Genomic DNA, 15072 nt, shown 5'->3' on the forward strand with positions numbered 1-15072 from the left:
TAGCTTTACATGCTGCATGGAAATTATGCTGAGTGAACTCTCAAAACCAAGCTCACGCACTCCTGGCTTTCTCTGAACCCTCTTCTCCATATGCAGACTGATTCCCACTCCTCTATCTGCCTCCAGCCACTTTCCCCCTCCTCTCTCCTCTTCCCTTCCCGCTCCCACATGTTCTTTTTCATGCTGACCTTGTCCCTTTTTCTCCTCCGCTGCCAGGTGGGCTCCTTCTTCATGATCAACCTGTGCCTGGTGGTCATCGCCACGCAGTTCTCGGAGACCAAGCAGCGGGAGCACCAGCTGATGCAGGAGCAGAGGGCGCGCTACCTGTCCTCCAGCACCGTGGCCAGCTACATGGAGCCGGGGGACTGCTACGAGGAGATCTTCCAGTACGTCTGCCACATCCTGCGCAAGGCCAAGCGCCGCACCCTGGGGCTCTACAGCAGCGTGCAGAGCTGGCGCCACGGCCGCGCACAGCAGCCCGGCGACGCCAGGCCCGGCCCCGGCAGGAAAAGCCGCAGGCGCCACAGTAAGGATGGCGTGGGTACAGCTGGGAATGTGACAGTGACAGGGTGTGCTGGTTTGAAGGACAGGTGTCTGCCAATAAAGGCAGGAGCTTCTCTCTGAAATGGAGACTGTAAACCCCCGCCCTCCAAATTATTATTGTAATTTTGAAATTAAGGGGCTCTCAGGCAAAGATAGGGCAATTGGGAATAACAGTTCTTTACTAGGAGAATTAAAATAGAAATACAGTATTACAAAGAACAGTCCCAACCCTGACAGAGTCAGAATACAACCTGACACCCTGTCAGTCAGGGTGTTGGTAGCAGTCCCATTAAATGGTGGCTGCATCCTCCTGCAGTGGCAGATGTGGTTTAGCTGAAGCAGTGCTCCTGTAGAAGGTGCAGTTTTCCTTCAAAGGCCCAGTGATGATGTGGAAAGGTCTGGTTTTCCTCTGGAATCCAGTAGAAAAAGGCTGCCTTGGTGTTCCAAATCTCAGGCTTGGCTCCTCCCCCCGGCTGGAGCATCTCCCATGGGATGATGTAATTTTATCAGTCATACAGTGGGACTTAATGGCCCATTAGCAGATGATATCTTCCTGGAGAGAGGATGGGTTGTGGAAAGATAAAGATGATTGCCCTACCTGGTTTTTAACATATGGCCCATTAGCAGAAAATATCTCCCATGGAGATAAGGGTCGCTGCCCCACCTGGTTTCAACAGATGATGGTAGAATACACACTTTTGGTCACATCCTCTACTGCAACCTAAGACACTGGGAGCGTCTCCATGTTCCAGCTTTCCAAAGGACCTGTGCCTATGAAGCACAGAATCAGAATTAATGTTGGCCATTGAGCATGGCACCATGTCCAGCACACCCGAGCAGCAAGGTGGGGGTGACCGGCAAGAATGGGAATGAAACAGGGCTGGCCAGCAGGGAACATGGATAATCCAGACCTGAAATACAGAGACCAAAAAGAGATAAAGACATGAGGCTTGTAAAGGGCTCCATGTCTGGTACAGCCAGCTGTTCATAGCAGCCTGGGAGAGAGAAGAATTAGGGACTATAACAAAGTGAGGCAAAGGAGTGGCACAGCAAGTCCCCTGGAGCTTTCCTCCCAAAGCAAGTCCTTCCAGACCTCAAGAAAGAGGCAAAGAGAGTTGAATTGCAATAAGGTGTTGTCTGAACCCAAGGAGTGATGCTGAAGAAGTCTGGTTGATATGCAAGGACGACAAAGACAATTTCTCTTGACGGCAGCACATGCTGTTGCGTAAAATTAAACGTGAGATATCATTTAAATTGGGTTCCTGGCAGGAAAAGTCACTGTAAAAATGGTTTTATAGAGTTAGTATTAACTGCCTGCTGATGCCTTTCCTAAGTTATGCTCCCATTAATAAGCAAAAAGGCAGATTTTCCTTCAGCGTGTCTTGCATATTCAAACTTTCATTTGCTTTGCTTGCTGGGAAAAAAGTTTCTGCAGATTTCATGTGCTGTCTTAATGAATTAATTGCTTTATTTCCCTCATTGTCCCTTTCATCTTCCAGGCTGAAATGGGGGATCAAGGAACACAGATTTAGATTTCTCACTGAAGTCAGGGGATTTGTTCTGATTCATAGTGCACACTGTCAGGAGGAAATGTTCCTGTGTTATCTTCTGGCTTCTTGAGACGCTTTGCTAATGTAGTTTCTCTAATTTAGATAGTTTAGTTCAGTCTGGGGGTTCTCAGGCCTTACTTATAGCAGCTCAGGCCAAAAGCAGCTCTCATGACCATTTTTCCCCTCAGGTTCCACTTAGCTTGAGACTCACTAGCTTGTGTTATGATTTCTGCATGAGACAAAGCACTTCTTTCTCTGATGGACATGAACCCAGTTCAGCCTAATCACAGGAAGTCGAACAGCACTGTGTGTTTTGGAGACACAGCCTGTCAGCAAAGAGCCCCCAGCTCTGGCAACAGCTTCTATTGCTGCCCTTGAGATGATGTGCCAGTGGTTAATCATCCTCACAGCTAAAAAGCCCAGTTACCCTGTCTAAATACCCAGAAGCCAAACAGGTGTGCCCTTTGAATGCCTTTTTCATATTCTTCTTTAAGCAGCACCATTTCTCTTTCCAGGGCTTTGCCAGCAGCACAACTCTCTTGGCTGCCCTCCTCAGGGCTTAGTGCAGCCCATCGCTGTGACAGCAACCTCTGACCCCACCAACTGCCCCCGCTGCCACAGGGCAGAGCACGAGGCATCCAGAAGGCTCTCAGTCCTGGACAGTGCTGGCTCAGAGCAGGAGGATGGAGGAGCCAGTGAAGGGGAGGCAGAGGGCAGCCAGGAGGACCAGGGTGCCTCGGCGCTGGACAAGGAGGAGGAGGTGGAAGAAGGAGGACGGCTGAAGCTCTGCAGTGACATGTGGCGAGAAGTGAGGGTCAAGCTTCGACTGATTGTGGACAGCAAGTATTTCAACCGTGGGATCATGATTGCAATCCTGGTGAACACCATCAGCATGGGCATCGAGCACCACGAACAGGTAAAGCACAGGGTGGGCAGCGTGGGCTGCTCACTGCTGCTGGGGGTTATGGCCTTGCTAAGCAGCTGATGCAACTTGGTGGGGGTAGAGACTGAGCAATTTGGACCTCAGACTGCAGCACAGATGGTCCCAGCACGACCTTGGAGAAAGCCTCAGGATCTTGCAGGGTCTCTTCCTTATCCCTGTACTTAATCGCTTTCTCTCTCTCTCTCCCCATGTATTTTCCTCTCACCTCTTTTCAATGCCTCTCTTTTCCTCCTCCCTGGCCATTCATCCCACTGTTTTTCTTTTTTGCCCTCTCTCCATATTCTGTGTGCTTCTCTCTCTGTCATCCTCGTCTCTTCCATCTTCCTCATCTCTCTCTCACTCGTTTCTCTCTTCATTAGCTTACTGAATCCTTAGTCTATTTGGTTAATTTAATGTGCCCTCTGGGGATGGCACAGGCACTTCACCAGCATCTCAATTCAAATCCATCAGCTTTCTAGCCTTCCCAACTTAATTAAGAGATGTCTGAGCACATTCTATCTATACAAGAAAGGCACCACCTCCAATCTCCAGTCATTTTGGGGGCTCAGGCTGCTTGAGCCTTTCCTTTGCCCTGGGAGTGTGAAGTGATAGATGGGTCAGACACAAACAGCAGGTGTGGGCACAGGCTTGACTTTCACACCAGTAGTTTGCAGGCAGCTCTGAGTCAGCCATACACTTTATCCTAATGACAGACTTGTGAGATGGAGAGGAATTGTGTGCCCTTATATTATAGCTGGAGACAGAGGCTGTGTCCACACTGTGATGTGCCAGCTTCAGAGGGGGTTACGCACCCATGACCTTGCTTTGTTGGTTGGTAGCTCTGCTGCACTTGGCATTGAATGGTCCATGCTGTACACCCACGTCTCAGATCTAAGCTGAATGCGGCCAAGAGTCACTCCATGTGTCTGCCCATGTCACAAAATAAGAGACTGCTGCACTACTGAGCTGCTGGCTGTATTGAAGCTCTGGAGCCAAGGTGAAGTCTAGTCCTGAGCACAGTCTCAGGCAGCAAAGAGACAGGGTGAGCCCAGTTCAAGCAAGGCACTCAGATTTGTCATGTGCTGTATCAGGATGAAGATACCCTGAGACCCAGAGTACCTTAAATTCCCTCTTTGAGGCAACATAGTGTCTGAGCCAGTATTTCAAGCCTCAGATGTCTGGATCCCACCCACGTATCAAGCTTTAAACCAATTTTCAAAGCCCAGCTAGTTTCTGATACAAGGCTGTGACACCTTAATTTGATCCCAGAATTCAAAACTGCGCTGGCTGCTTCAGTAGCAGAAAAATACTGGCAGGAGCCCAGAAGAGAGGAGAATGAAGAAGATGCTGGAGGGGTTGACTCATGGAAATAGATAAAAAAGAGCAAAGTATTTATCACATAGCAGAGAGATGACTAAGGGCTGGAGCCCCGGACAATTTGAAAACTGCCCACTGATATTTTAAAGATGTGATCACCAAGCAGGGAGAGCCATTGTTCGCCCTGGTTTAATAGACACAGCATGAATAATAGTTTGACAGAAGAACACTTGAGCTGGAGGTAGAGAATTCACTTTCATGTTCTGGCTATTCTAGGATAGCCTCTAGGATGCCTCTGCAGTGTTTGTACAGCCTGCAGCAGAGTGGGAGCTGCCTCTGCAGCCTTGGGGTTTCTAGCAGCAGGTTCTTAATGACAGTCCTTAAAACTACTATCACTTTTTATCCATAAGTAGCTGGGAAAAGCTTGTGACCCTGCATGCTGTTTCTACCAGAAGAGCTGTCAGCCAAACTGATCATAACTGAAAAATGTGGTGCAGCCTGTTTATTCAAAACATGTACTGAGTTCTGTTTGCCTGGCACAAGAAGACTAAAACATATTCGGACCATACCATGAATTTTGGGCTCTTTTCAGTCATCAGTTAACTCAGAAGCACACAGACATTTGTACCTCCCTTTGCTCTCCTTCAGTTTTTGTCAAACTGTGCCATCAGTACATCTTAGGCTGGTGCTTCCTTTCTCTTTTTCCTCTTCCTTTCTCTTTTTCTTTTTTCCTCTTTTTTTGTCTTTTCTCCCCAAAGCACAAATTTTCACAGAACAAAATCCAGCAAAGCCCCTCTGCCCACCAGAATCTGTGATTTGCAGGGTGACACCATCCTGTGACTGAAGAAGCTTCTGTTGCTTCAGCTCCTTCATCATATGGATGTCTTCTGACCCAGAGCTAGGGCCTGTAGAGACCTCTTGAGCCTTTATTCTCTGAATATCACAAGTGCAGCCACTCTCTGAGAACATACCTGGCTGGGCAGCTCATGGCATGTGTGTCAGCACCTTTCCACTCCACTTTTTCATGGGCTATTCACCAGCAAGCTGACCAAAGCACCCACAAAAATCAGGTTAATGGATGAGGCACAAGCTTCAGGCTTATAAACACAGGGACCCAAGGGACAGTGCACATGTGAGTGTTGCCTGGTCTTGACCAGCAAAGACTTAATTTAAGACTGAATTTAAACTGTTGGTTGTAATTCAGTGGTTTAATATTCACAGGGCTTTTCTTCCAGGAGATTTAACCTCAACAACTCAAATAACTTTACTCACATTCAAATCACCTTGCAATTTTTTTTTTTGTTAAGCTTATTCATCCAGCCCTTCATCCTGTCCTGATTGTGTGGCCAAGGCAGTTTCCATCTGCACATATACTTCTTGTGAGGAAAATCAACTCATTTTAGGAGAAACTACACTTCTGTGAGTCACTTTTAATCCATGATCTTACAACAAGATATCCTTTGTAAATAACTACATTTATTCAAATCCATCAGTGTGCAATATACCATGTAATATTCTCAGTATTAGGCCTTCGGATATTACTGAAACATTGCATAAGCCAGACCCCATCATTTCAAGCTTTGTCCTGCTTGAAATAGTTTTTGCAGTTCTTCAGATCTGCCTCTATTTGAAAATGTCTATTTTTAAAATCCAGTGTAGAAAACATTAGATTCTTGTGGCTGTCCAGAAAAATCCTTTTAAGAGGCTTACTTTTCTCCTAATATTCACAGTGGGTCTGGTGCTGCTGACTTTTCTCCCTTATTAAGAATGAGGGTGAAAAGCTTGTCCCAGCTGAATGTCCCACACTGCCTTTCTCATTGTGTATTTCTTGAATAAATTGTTGGACTCAAGCCTCTCTGCCATTAGCAACCATTTTAGACAACTGCTGAGTGACTTGGTTTATCTTCTCCAGTATTTACTTACAGCTTTCCTTCATACATAAGATCAGTACTTTATGAGGTCTCTCTGTGTGGATTAGATGATGATCCCCTGTTTCCTAACTAGACCCATCCTGTGGATCAGTACCTTCATATCCTTTACCCTGTGTGATTTCACTTTATGCCAGCATTTATTGCATTCACAAGTTCCTATTTTACAGTTATTGCTTCTCTTTCTCCTTGTCAGAAACATTCAGCAAATGTCCAAGCCAGCTCATCATACTGACATTTAGGGAGGATGGAACAGTCTCCCTGGAGTGGTAGATGAAACCATGCTACTTCAGCCTTGTAGAACCAGAGAATAACAATCATGTAATCCTGCACTGGTTGTGGGCTGGTGACTAAACTTATGTAAAAGTTGGTATGTTCCAAGCTGATTTCTATGGATGGCTCTTCTAATTATTGCCAAGTGACTTTGAAATTGTGAGTAAAAATAGACAGGCTGGAGAGACCTCTTTATGGAATATTTCTTTTTCATGTTCTCATCACAGGGGCAATGATGTGTAGGTTCAGTAGGGCTGGTCTGCATAGGTCACATCAATTACTATTCAGTTTCGAGTTGCAAATTTACTCCTGGTCAGGAGAAACTTTTCCTGCGGGGGCTTCATGGTGATCTGTATCTTCTTAGTCTTTCTTATGATGCAGAAGTTTCTGTCTGCTGCCAGATAATGGTCTAATTATATTTTCAGTCAAATCTGGCAAAAGAGCTCCAAAGTTAGTAAAAAATAGAAAGGGAGAAAAAAGCTGAGCTGCTGCCCTCTATTGCCCCAGTTCTAGTTTCTGATCACAGGACAGGAGTTCTGAAGTAAATCTGAATCATGGCATTTTACTCTCAGTATTTGATCTGCATTGTTGGAGATGAAGGACTTTATTCCACAAAGGTGTGAAACAGATGGTTTCATGGATTGGGGAAGAGATCCATACACAGGATAGATTAACTGTTCTGGTTAAAACACTGGCTCTGGGCATGCCTTGCCCCCTGGGATCTCTGCCCCTTTAAGCCACCCTCCTTACCCCAATACTCAGCTCCCATAATCATGTTCAAGTTTCACTTCTGGTGTGATGGGTAAATCAGTCTGTCCTGGCCTGACAATGTGAACAGACTGCTTGTGGGGAGATTTCTGGTTCCTTTCTTTGTCTTGGACTGAATTAGCCTTGAGTTCAGCTCTTCCTTTGGGGATGCTTCAATTTACAGTTTCTAGGAGGAGGAAGGGTTTAGATGCTGAATGCCTGAATGCTGTCTGTGGGAGCCTGGGGAAACCTCACAATTGCAAGGAGACACATCCACTGTGTCAGAGAGCCTGTGTGTGAGTAGGAAGAAAAGGAGAGAACCAGTTTTCCTGTTTGCTTGTCCTCTCCATCAAGTTCACACTTCCCTGGCCAGAGAAGAGTCCCCTGCACCAGCCGTGTCCCTGACACCCTCCTCATCCCTTGTCACTCACAGCCACAGGAACAAGGACATTGCCACACAGGACACAACCCCTGGTGAACCCACCCTGCAGCCTTGGCCCCCAGCTAATGGCTGTATTATCTCCAGAAACAGCCACAATGCTGGATCTGCCTTAGTGCCTCTCCTGGCTCCTCTCTATCACCTCTTTTTATCCTGAATTCATTTCTTTTGCTCTTCCTTTCCCAGCATTTACTGCTTTACTACACTATTTAAGACAACTCTTCCATGCTCTACTTCTTGTGGGTGCTAGTGTGTTTTTTTCTCCAGCTTTGTTTTTTGATTCATCTTTTTTTTCTTTTATTTCTGCCCATCTGTTCTTTCTGTCTTTCTTTCTCTGCCCAGTCTTTCCTGTCCCTCTCTCTAGGAAGGATGCTTTGCTGGGGCTGATAAATGATCCATTAGAAGCAGATTAACAGGTGAGGATTGACTCGAGAAACACATGTTAAGGAGGGAAGGAGAGACAGAGGAACAGGTGACCTTTTCCACAAGCAAGATGCAAGCATGGTGTTTCAAACATCAGTTGCTCTCAAAGAGCACAAGAGAATGTATGGAAAGCAAAGAGGAGGATAATTCACCATCATAACCTGTTGCTTTTTTGCATTGCTTATTTTCACTGACATAATGATTTGATTCAGACTGAAAAATTGAACATTGGCATTGGCATCTCAGTTTATCCTACAGACCTCATGTTCTCAGCAGCTGATTTTACTGCTGGGTCTCAGTGGAGTGATCTTTATTTGTCCCTCCCCACATGCACATGCTCATTGCTTTTCTCTCTTATCTCTACTCCTTCATCATTTTCAGGGTGGTTTTGCTATTCAGATGGATGGAAATTGATCCATTTCCTCTTTTCTCATTTTAAAGACATGGACTTTAAATTAAAAAAAAAATATTTTAATAAAAAGCTGTGATGAGGAGTGCAAGAAATTAACAAAGGGCATGGGAAGCCAGAGATGTGAGGAGCACTTTGGAGTTCATTTGTTCACCTGGAAGGATCTTGGCCCCTGGGGGCCTCAGCAGAGGTTAAAGCAGACCCCAGCTTCAGGCAGAGAGCCAGAACCAGAACTGCATTCCTCCCTCACTTCCCTTTCCACCAGCTGTATAAGTACCAGGCATGGCCAATGCAAAGGCCACCTTTCAGCAAAACAGCAATTTTGCAGACCATGGGAAGAGACCATGACTTCCCTTCCTCATGGGCTATTATTGATTTAATGCTAAAAGTATTGGCTCTGACCTGCAGGGGCTCACTGATTTGTTTCTGCAGTGCCAGGAATGTCTATCCTCTCTTGCTCTCTACAACAGGCATTTGCAGTTTTCTAATTCCCATCCATTTTATGTGATGCTTAAAGAGTGACTTGGTGGCCAGGCTTAGCTCAGACCAGTGCAAAGGAAGATGCATCCTCTTTATCTTTTTATTGTCAATCTTGTGTAATTGGATTTTTCACCATATGCACTTGTCTTTCTCCTTTTCTGTCCATTTTTCTATATTCTTCACCTGTCCTTCTCTTCCTGTCCCTTACAGGCAAGTTTTAGCAGTGTGATCCTCCTTGCTGTTGTCTTGTGTAGTTTGATATTTTCTTGGGTAATTATTGAGACCACTCTGAGGATAGAGGCATAAGACTGATGGAGCAAGACCAGGAAATTAATGCATACCAAGGGTTTGGTGGAGAAAAGGGAGAGAAAAATGGAGAAGTAAAAAAAATAGAGGGGAAAGGGGAAGATTAATGCAGTAATGTTTAGAGGAAGATGGGGAACTGTTTTCCTGTCATTTAAATGTTTTCAAAATTTCAGAAAAAGAAAGAAAAAAAGAAATGCCAGCTACGTGTGGAAACCTCAGAAGGAGAAAATCTTGAAGGAAGATTGACTGCAAATCAGCCAATTTTGCTCTCCTTCAAGAAATACTCGAGTTCTTTGCACAAAATAAAGCAGCCTTTAGCCAGGGGAGTGGGATATGGGGTGGGATGTAGGAGAAGCTTGGTCAGCCTTGGCTGTGTGAATGGCTGTGAGGCTCCTGATCGACTCTAATAAAAAAAAAATAATATTAGGGATATAATCTGTGATGAAGGTAGCAAATCTGCAAAGGAAGTGGAGTGCACGTGTTGCTATCCAGCTCCACTCTAGTCTCACCCATGGAAATTTGCAACTCCCTACAAACTCTGTTCCCTGGGAAGGGCAACATTTTATTTCCCATAATTCCAGGGCTCTTTCAGTTCTGACTCTGTGAATTTGCATTCTCTCTAGCCAGAGGAATTGACCAACATCTTGGAGATCAGCAATGTTGTCTTCACAAGCATGTTTGCCCTGGAGATGATCCTGAAACTTGCTGCTTTTGGTCTCTTTGATTACCTTCGCAACCCCTACAACATCTTTGACAGTATCATCGTCATCATCAGGTGACAGGGGCCTTGGGGATCAGCTGAAATACAAAGAAAAGAGTGCCACAGAGCTTGCATGCTTTTTTAAAAAGGGTTTAGCAGCTACACTGAGAGGAGCTGGGCTGATGCACAAGGCCAAGGATTGGGAGACCAAGATGTCTTTTCCCAATACTTGGTGTTGGTGCTGTGCAAGCCACACAGCATTTCTGTTTCTCAGTCTCTCCTCTGTAAAGTGGAGGCGATTGCAACCGCCCTTGTTAAGTTCACAACAGATATTAGCTGTGAAATATTTAAAAAATGCACAAACTGAAGCCGTTACAAAGGTTTCAAGTTCTTCCCTGTTGTCTTCTGTCTGTCCACTTGCCTTTTGCTGTGTCCCTCGTGCTTGCTGCGTCTCTCTGGAGCACAGCATCTGGGAGATCATTGGCCAGGCGGACGGGGGGCTCTCTGTGCTGCGGACGTTCCGGCTGCTGCGCGTGCTGAAGCTGGTGCGCTTCATGCCGGCGCTGCGCCGCCAGCTCGTGGTGCTGATGAAGACCATGGACAACGTGGCCACCTTCTGCATGCTCCTCATGCTCTTCATCTTCATCTTCAGGTGAGCAGCTCACAGGGCTCCAGAGTGGCACTGTGCGGCTCATGGGGACAGCAGCTTCAGAGCATGACTGCATAACTCATCTTGCCCATTGCTCCAGGCCAAGGCAGCACTGACAAACATTTATTTTTTCATAAGGGCTGAACTTGCTCCTGCCTTAGATTGGATTCAGCAGCTGAAGATTTTGGCCTGGATGGGGTAGTGAAATACTGCCAGCAAACACAGACATCCCATTGCAGGATAAGTGAAGTCTCCTGTTACAGAAAGTTTGTCATGCCATAAATGGCCTTATAGCAAGATATAGATATATGACAGCAGAAAGGACAATACAGAGAACAGGTCTGACTGACAGGTTGGAGGGAATATGTGAGTTCTAAGTCAGCACAGATGGAAAGCAAATTTTTTTGGTCACCTACAGGGTTGCAATATGTAGTTCCTTCTTCACAGATAGCTCCCAGTGGTCTGACTGCGTTGTTGTACCCCTTGCTGCTGTGCTGTTGCATTAGATTTTCAGAAGAGAACTACTCTGATGAGTTCATTGTGGTGGCAGTGATATTTATATTTGACATCATCTTGTTCCAAAGCATCCTAGGAATGCACATCTTTGGTTGCAAGTTCAGCCTCAGGACAGACACGGGAGATACAGTTCCTGACCGGAAGAATTTTGACTCCCTGCTGTGGGCCATCGTCACCGTCTTCCAGGTGAGCCCACTTTGCTCTCTATGGCTGGGCCAGGGCAAAGTGAAGAGGGTCAGGAGATGCTTTTTCCTTACTGAGGAGCACTCCTGACAGCACAAAAGGCTGTGGAGGAAGAACAATTGCATATTGGAAGCAAACAACTGGTGTCTGTCTCAAAGACGGGACCTTCTTCCTTCCTAGGAGACAGTGGGCAAAGGTCACTCATGCTGTGGCAACTCCCAAGTTTGACACTCACCTCAGCACATGACTGTCCTAATGGTTATTCTTGTTTCTTCTGGCTCAGCTAAGGTTTTTGGTGCAGTGCCACAGCTGGAGAGTGACAGTGGGTGTGTGGTTATGGGGAAGTTCAGAGGCCTGGTCTGGTCCTGAAGTGTATTCTTTGAGTGTCCTTTTCTGGGAATACCCTTCATGCTCTTCCTTCATGTTTATCTGACTTTCTTGTCCTCTCTTGCAGATCCTAACCCAGGAGGACTGGAATGTTGTACTCTATAATGGCATGGCCTCCACCTCACCGTGGGCTTCCCTTTACTTTGTGGCTCTCATGACATTTGGCAATTATGTACTCTTCAATCTTCTGGTGGCCATTCTTGTGGAGGGATTCCAGGCTGAGGTGAGCTGCCACCAAGGTTTCATCAGGAGGAGGAATAGAGGTGCTAAAAAGGGATCCTTTGTGACACTCTGTGGATACTGGACTGGAGGATTTACAAACTATTGCCCCTCTTTAATTTCACTCATTAATTGACCCTTGTTAGGGGAGTACTCAATTAAACACAAGAAAAAAAAAAAGATCAGTGTTAATCCTTGCAAAGAAAGAGGCTCTTTGCAAGGGGATTCACAATTTCTGTTCTGTGTAACACAACAGAACCAACTTTAGGGTGAGCCCTTTACCCATCCAAAAGCAGCAGTGCAGTCTATCAGCAATCCCAAATCACACACAGTGATCACAGTGGATGCCTGACTGCCAAGGACAATTTTGCACTTGCTCCAGAAATGAAAGACAAAAACAAGTGATCTTTTCCGTTCGAGTTTCCAACTTCTCAATTTCTGTGTTCCAGGGTGATGCCAACCGGTCATACTCAGATGAAGATCAGAGTTCTTCAAACATGGAAGAGTTTGATCAATTCCAAGAGGTCCAGGAAGGCTCAGGTGCAATAGCTCAAACAGACTTGCTTGTGTCCTGTTTAGTGAGACATCTAAAAGCAGATTCTGCAGAAAATTTACTCCCACTTCTGAGAACTTGCCAGTTTTTACTTTGAACTTTATGCCAGTTTGTGCTGTTATTTGAGGAAAAACATAGACATGTTGTCATCCTGAGGAATGTGGTAGCTAAGTGGAACAGTTCTTTAATGACCTCCAGAACACCAACTGGAAGTGAGAAGTGAGCCTGTCTCTGGTTATCTTCAGGGTCACCATTTCAGGAACACTGTATCCAGATCTGAAACCCACATTTGGAGAGGGAATGCCAAGATGGTAAAAAGGACTCAGGCAAATCTGGAAGCCTTGCCTCATAGTGAGAGACTAATGAAGCTTAGAGAAATCAGGAAAGTTACTTGATCACTCTCTCTGTAGTTTCAGGCCATAAGGATGGAGTTGTGGTGCTAGATAGCTCTTTAATTGAGCAGAAAAAAGCATAATGAGATTGTAAAGGTTGGAAGCTCAAGCTAGACAGATTCAGGCTGAAAAAAGCCGTGTATTTTCAAGGAGAGATAATTAACAGTGGGAACAACCTGAGTACAAACTGCCTGGTAAGGTCTCTATCCCTCAAATACTGAAAGTCTTTCTACGAGAGATTTTATACTTCAAACAGGGCTTGGAAGCAGGGAGCAGCAGGAGTAGCTTGCTCTGCAGTGGATGGTGAGCCAGGAGTTGAAGGGGACAGAGAGCCAGGCAGGAGGGCAGGGACACACTGCACACTTTCACAAAGAAAGCAGAGCAGGTCCACTGACACAGTAAGGGTTTGCCAATGGTTCAGTAAATACCAGGCAAGCCCACAGTGGTGAAGAAGGTCTAAGCTCAAGCCAAGAAGTCCAGTCAGCAAGACAAGATCAGGATCAGCAAGGTGCAAGGACAGGCACAAGCATGCTCACAGCACGGCTCACACAAGCACCACAGGCACATTTCTGAGCATAAACACATGGATAACACATAAACTGGAGCAGTGGCTCCAGTTCTTGGCTCACAGTTTTTTCCTGCAACTTAGCTTTTTTTCAAAGCAGTCCTATTCTGAGTTATATGGCTGCACCATACCAGAGCTTATTCTGAATGCAGTCAAACCCCTGAGATGGCAGAGGAGGAAGGGGCTGCAGAGGTGTTAGTGGACTCATGGCTGTCTGTCATGCAGACATGGATAGGTGACCTACATTATGCAGTAAGTGAAAAATGATTGCTCCAGTCCTTTCAGGCTGAATTAAAATTCAATACCCTGTCCTCTCCATGCATCTCAAAAAATGCTGATGGTCATCTGCAGGACTTAAGATTTCCCTCAAAAGTGTCCTAGATCTTACAGGTCAAGGATCAGTCATTTGAGGAAGGGCAGTGTAGTAGGATATACTGGAATGCAGTTTTTGTATGCAGTATGATTGCAGGAATTTTAAGGTGACTTAAATGGCTGTGGCCATCCCTACATCTCAGTCTCTTGCTCAGTGTTTCAGCCTAACTGCTTTGAGTAGCCAATCTGACAGCTGGTGGAATTTGTTCAGACCTGAAGATGCTGTTGTCTGCTCTTGGCGTGCAGAGGCTCTTGTCCCCCTTGTCGCCTTCATGTTCTCCTTGTCAGTCTGAGCTACTTGGCCACCACTCTGCTCCTCTGTCTGCCCTCAAGGACAGATGTGGTTGGTTTTGGAGGCTGAAGAAATTACTTTAAGGCCTTCCCAGCTCTCACTGCCTTTGTCACCACACCCTAAATCAGAGGAATTGATGTTGATTGATGCTGAAGGGCTAACAATCTGTTAGCTGCTGTTAACATGCTTAGACATCAAAGCAGTCACTGGACAGCAAGGAACCACCTTCTTCTTTCCTCATTTTTCTTTCTGCATCTTTCCACTTAGATCCCAAGCTCTGTGCAATTCCTGTGACACCTAATGGGCACCTGGACCCATCCTTGCCCTCTTCCAACCCACCAGTGGCTTCTGGGGGGGTCACCAACTCCTCACGCAACTCCCTGCAGCTCGACCAGATCCGTGTTGCAGTTGGCTCCCGGAAGAGCAGTGTGATGTCCCTGGGCAGAATGACTTACGACCAGCGGTCCTTGGTGAGTGAGGGAGTGTAAATGTGTGTCAGACCCTTCCTTTGAAGGCCAAGCACTTTGTTGGCTTTCTGCCATCATCTGGGGATTTCTGGGAAGAATTGCCCTGCTGCTGTAGGCTTCCAACACAGCTGCATTGCCTGTCTTTAGAACCCAGATCAGTTCACATTATTTTTCTAAATTTCCAGGTTTTTGAAGTCTATTTCCAGGTTTGTTATCTATGTTCCTTTGAGTGTGGGTGAGGGAGAACACCAAGAACACAGTCTCCCTCTTACAGTGGAACATGTTTTTCCTCCTTGCCTTTTCCTTGTTTTCCTAGAGTCAAGGACACAAAATGATGCCATGAGTTAAAGGGTGATGCCAGAAGCACCAAGTCCCATGACAGATGGGATTGTATTAGAGCTTTTGTAACAGTGGAAATCTTGTCTTCGAGCTCCTCATGG

At 45.9% G+C, this 15072-nt stretch overlaps 1 protein-coding gene across 1 annotated transcript in view; it reads left to right on the forward strand.

Annotated features, from left to right (window-relative positions):
• Nucleotides 1-15072, forward strand: part of CACNA1I (calcium voltage-gated channel subunit alpha1 I) — a 148890-nt gene that overhangs the window by 104585 nt on the left and 29233 nt on the right. The window contains exons 8-15 of the mRNA XM_056508336.1: nucleotides 217-526; nucleotides 2609-3009; nucleotides 9961-10112; nucleotides 10504-10689; nucleotides 11271-11388; nucleotides 11840-11995; nucleotides 12441-12531; nucleotides 14433-14635. Coding sequence (XP_056364311.1) covers nucleotides 217-526; nucleotides 2609-3009; nucleotides 9961-10112; nucleotides 10504-10689; nucleotides 11271-11388; nucleotides 11840-11995; nucleotides 12441-12531; nucleotides 14433-14635 — 1617 coding nt within the window. The remainder of the gene's footprint in view (nucleotides 1-216; nucleotides 527-2608; nucleotides 3010-9960; nucleotides 10113-10503; nucleotides 10690-11270; nucleotides 11389-11839; nucleotides 11996-12440; nucleotides 12532-14432; nucleotides 14636-15072) is intronic.

This window comes from Oenanthe melanoleuca, chromosome 1A (assembly GCF_029582105.1).
Source record: "Oenanthe melanoleuca isolate GR-GAL-2019-014 chromosome 1A, OMel1.0, whole genome shotgun sequence".
NCBI classification, from domain to species: domain Eukaryota; kingdom Metazoa; phylum Chordata; class Aves; order Passeriformes; family Muscicapidae; genus Oenanthe; species Oenanthe melanoleuca.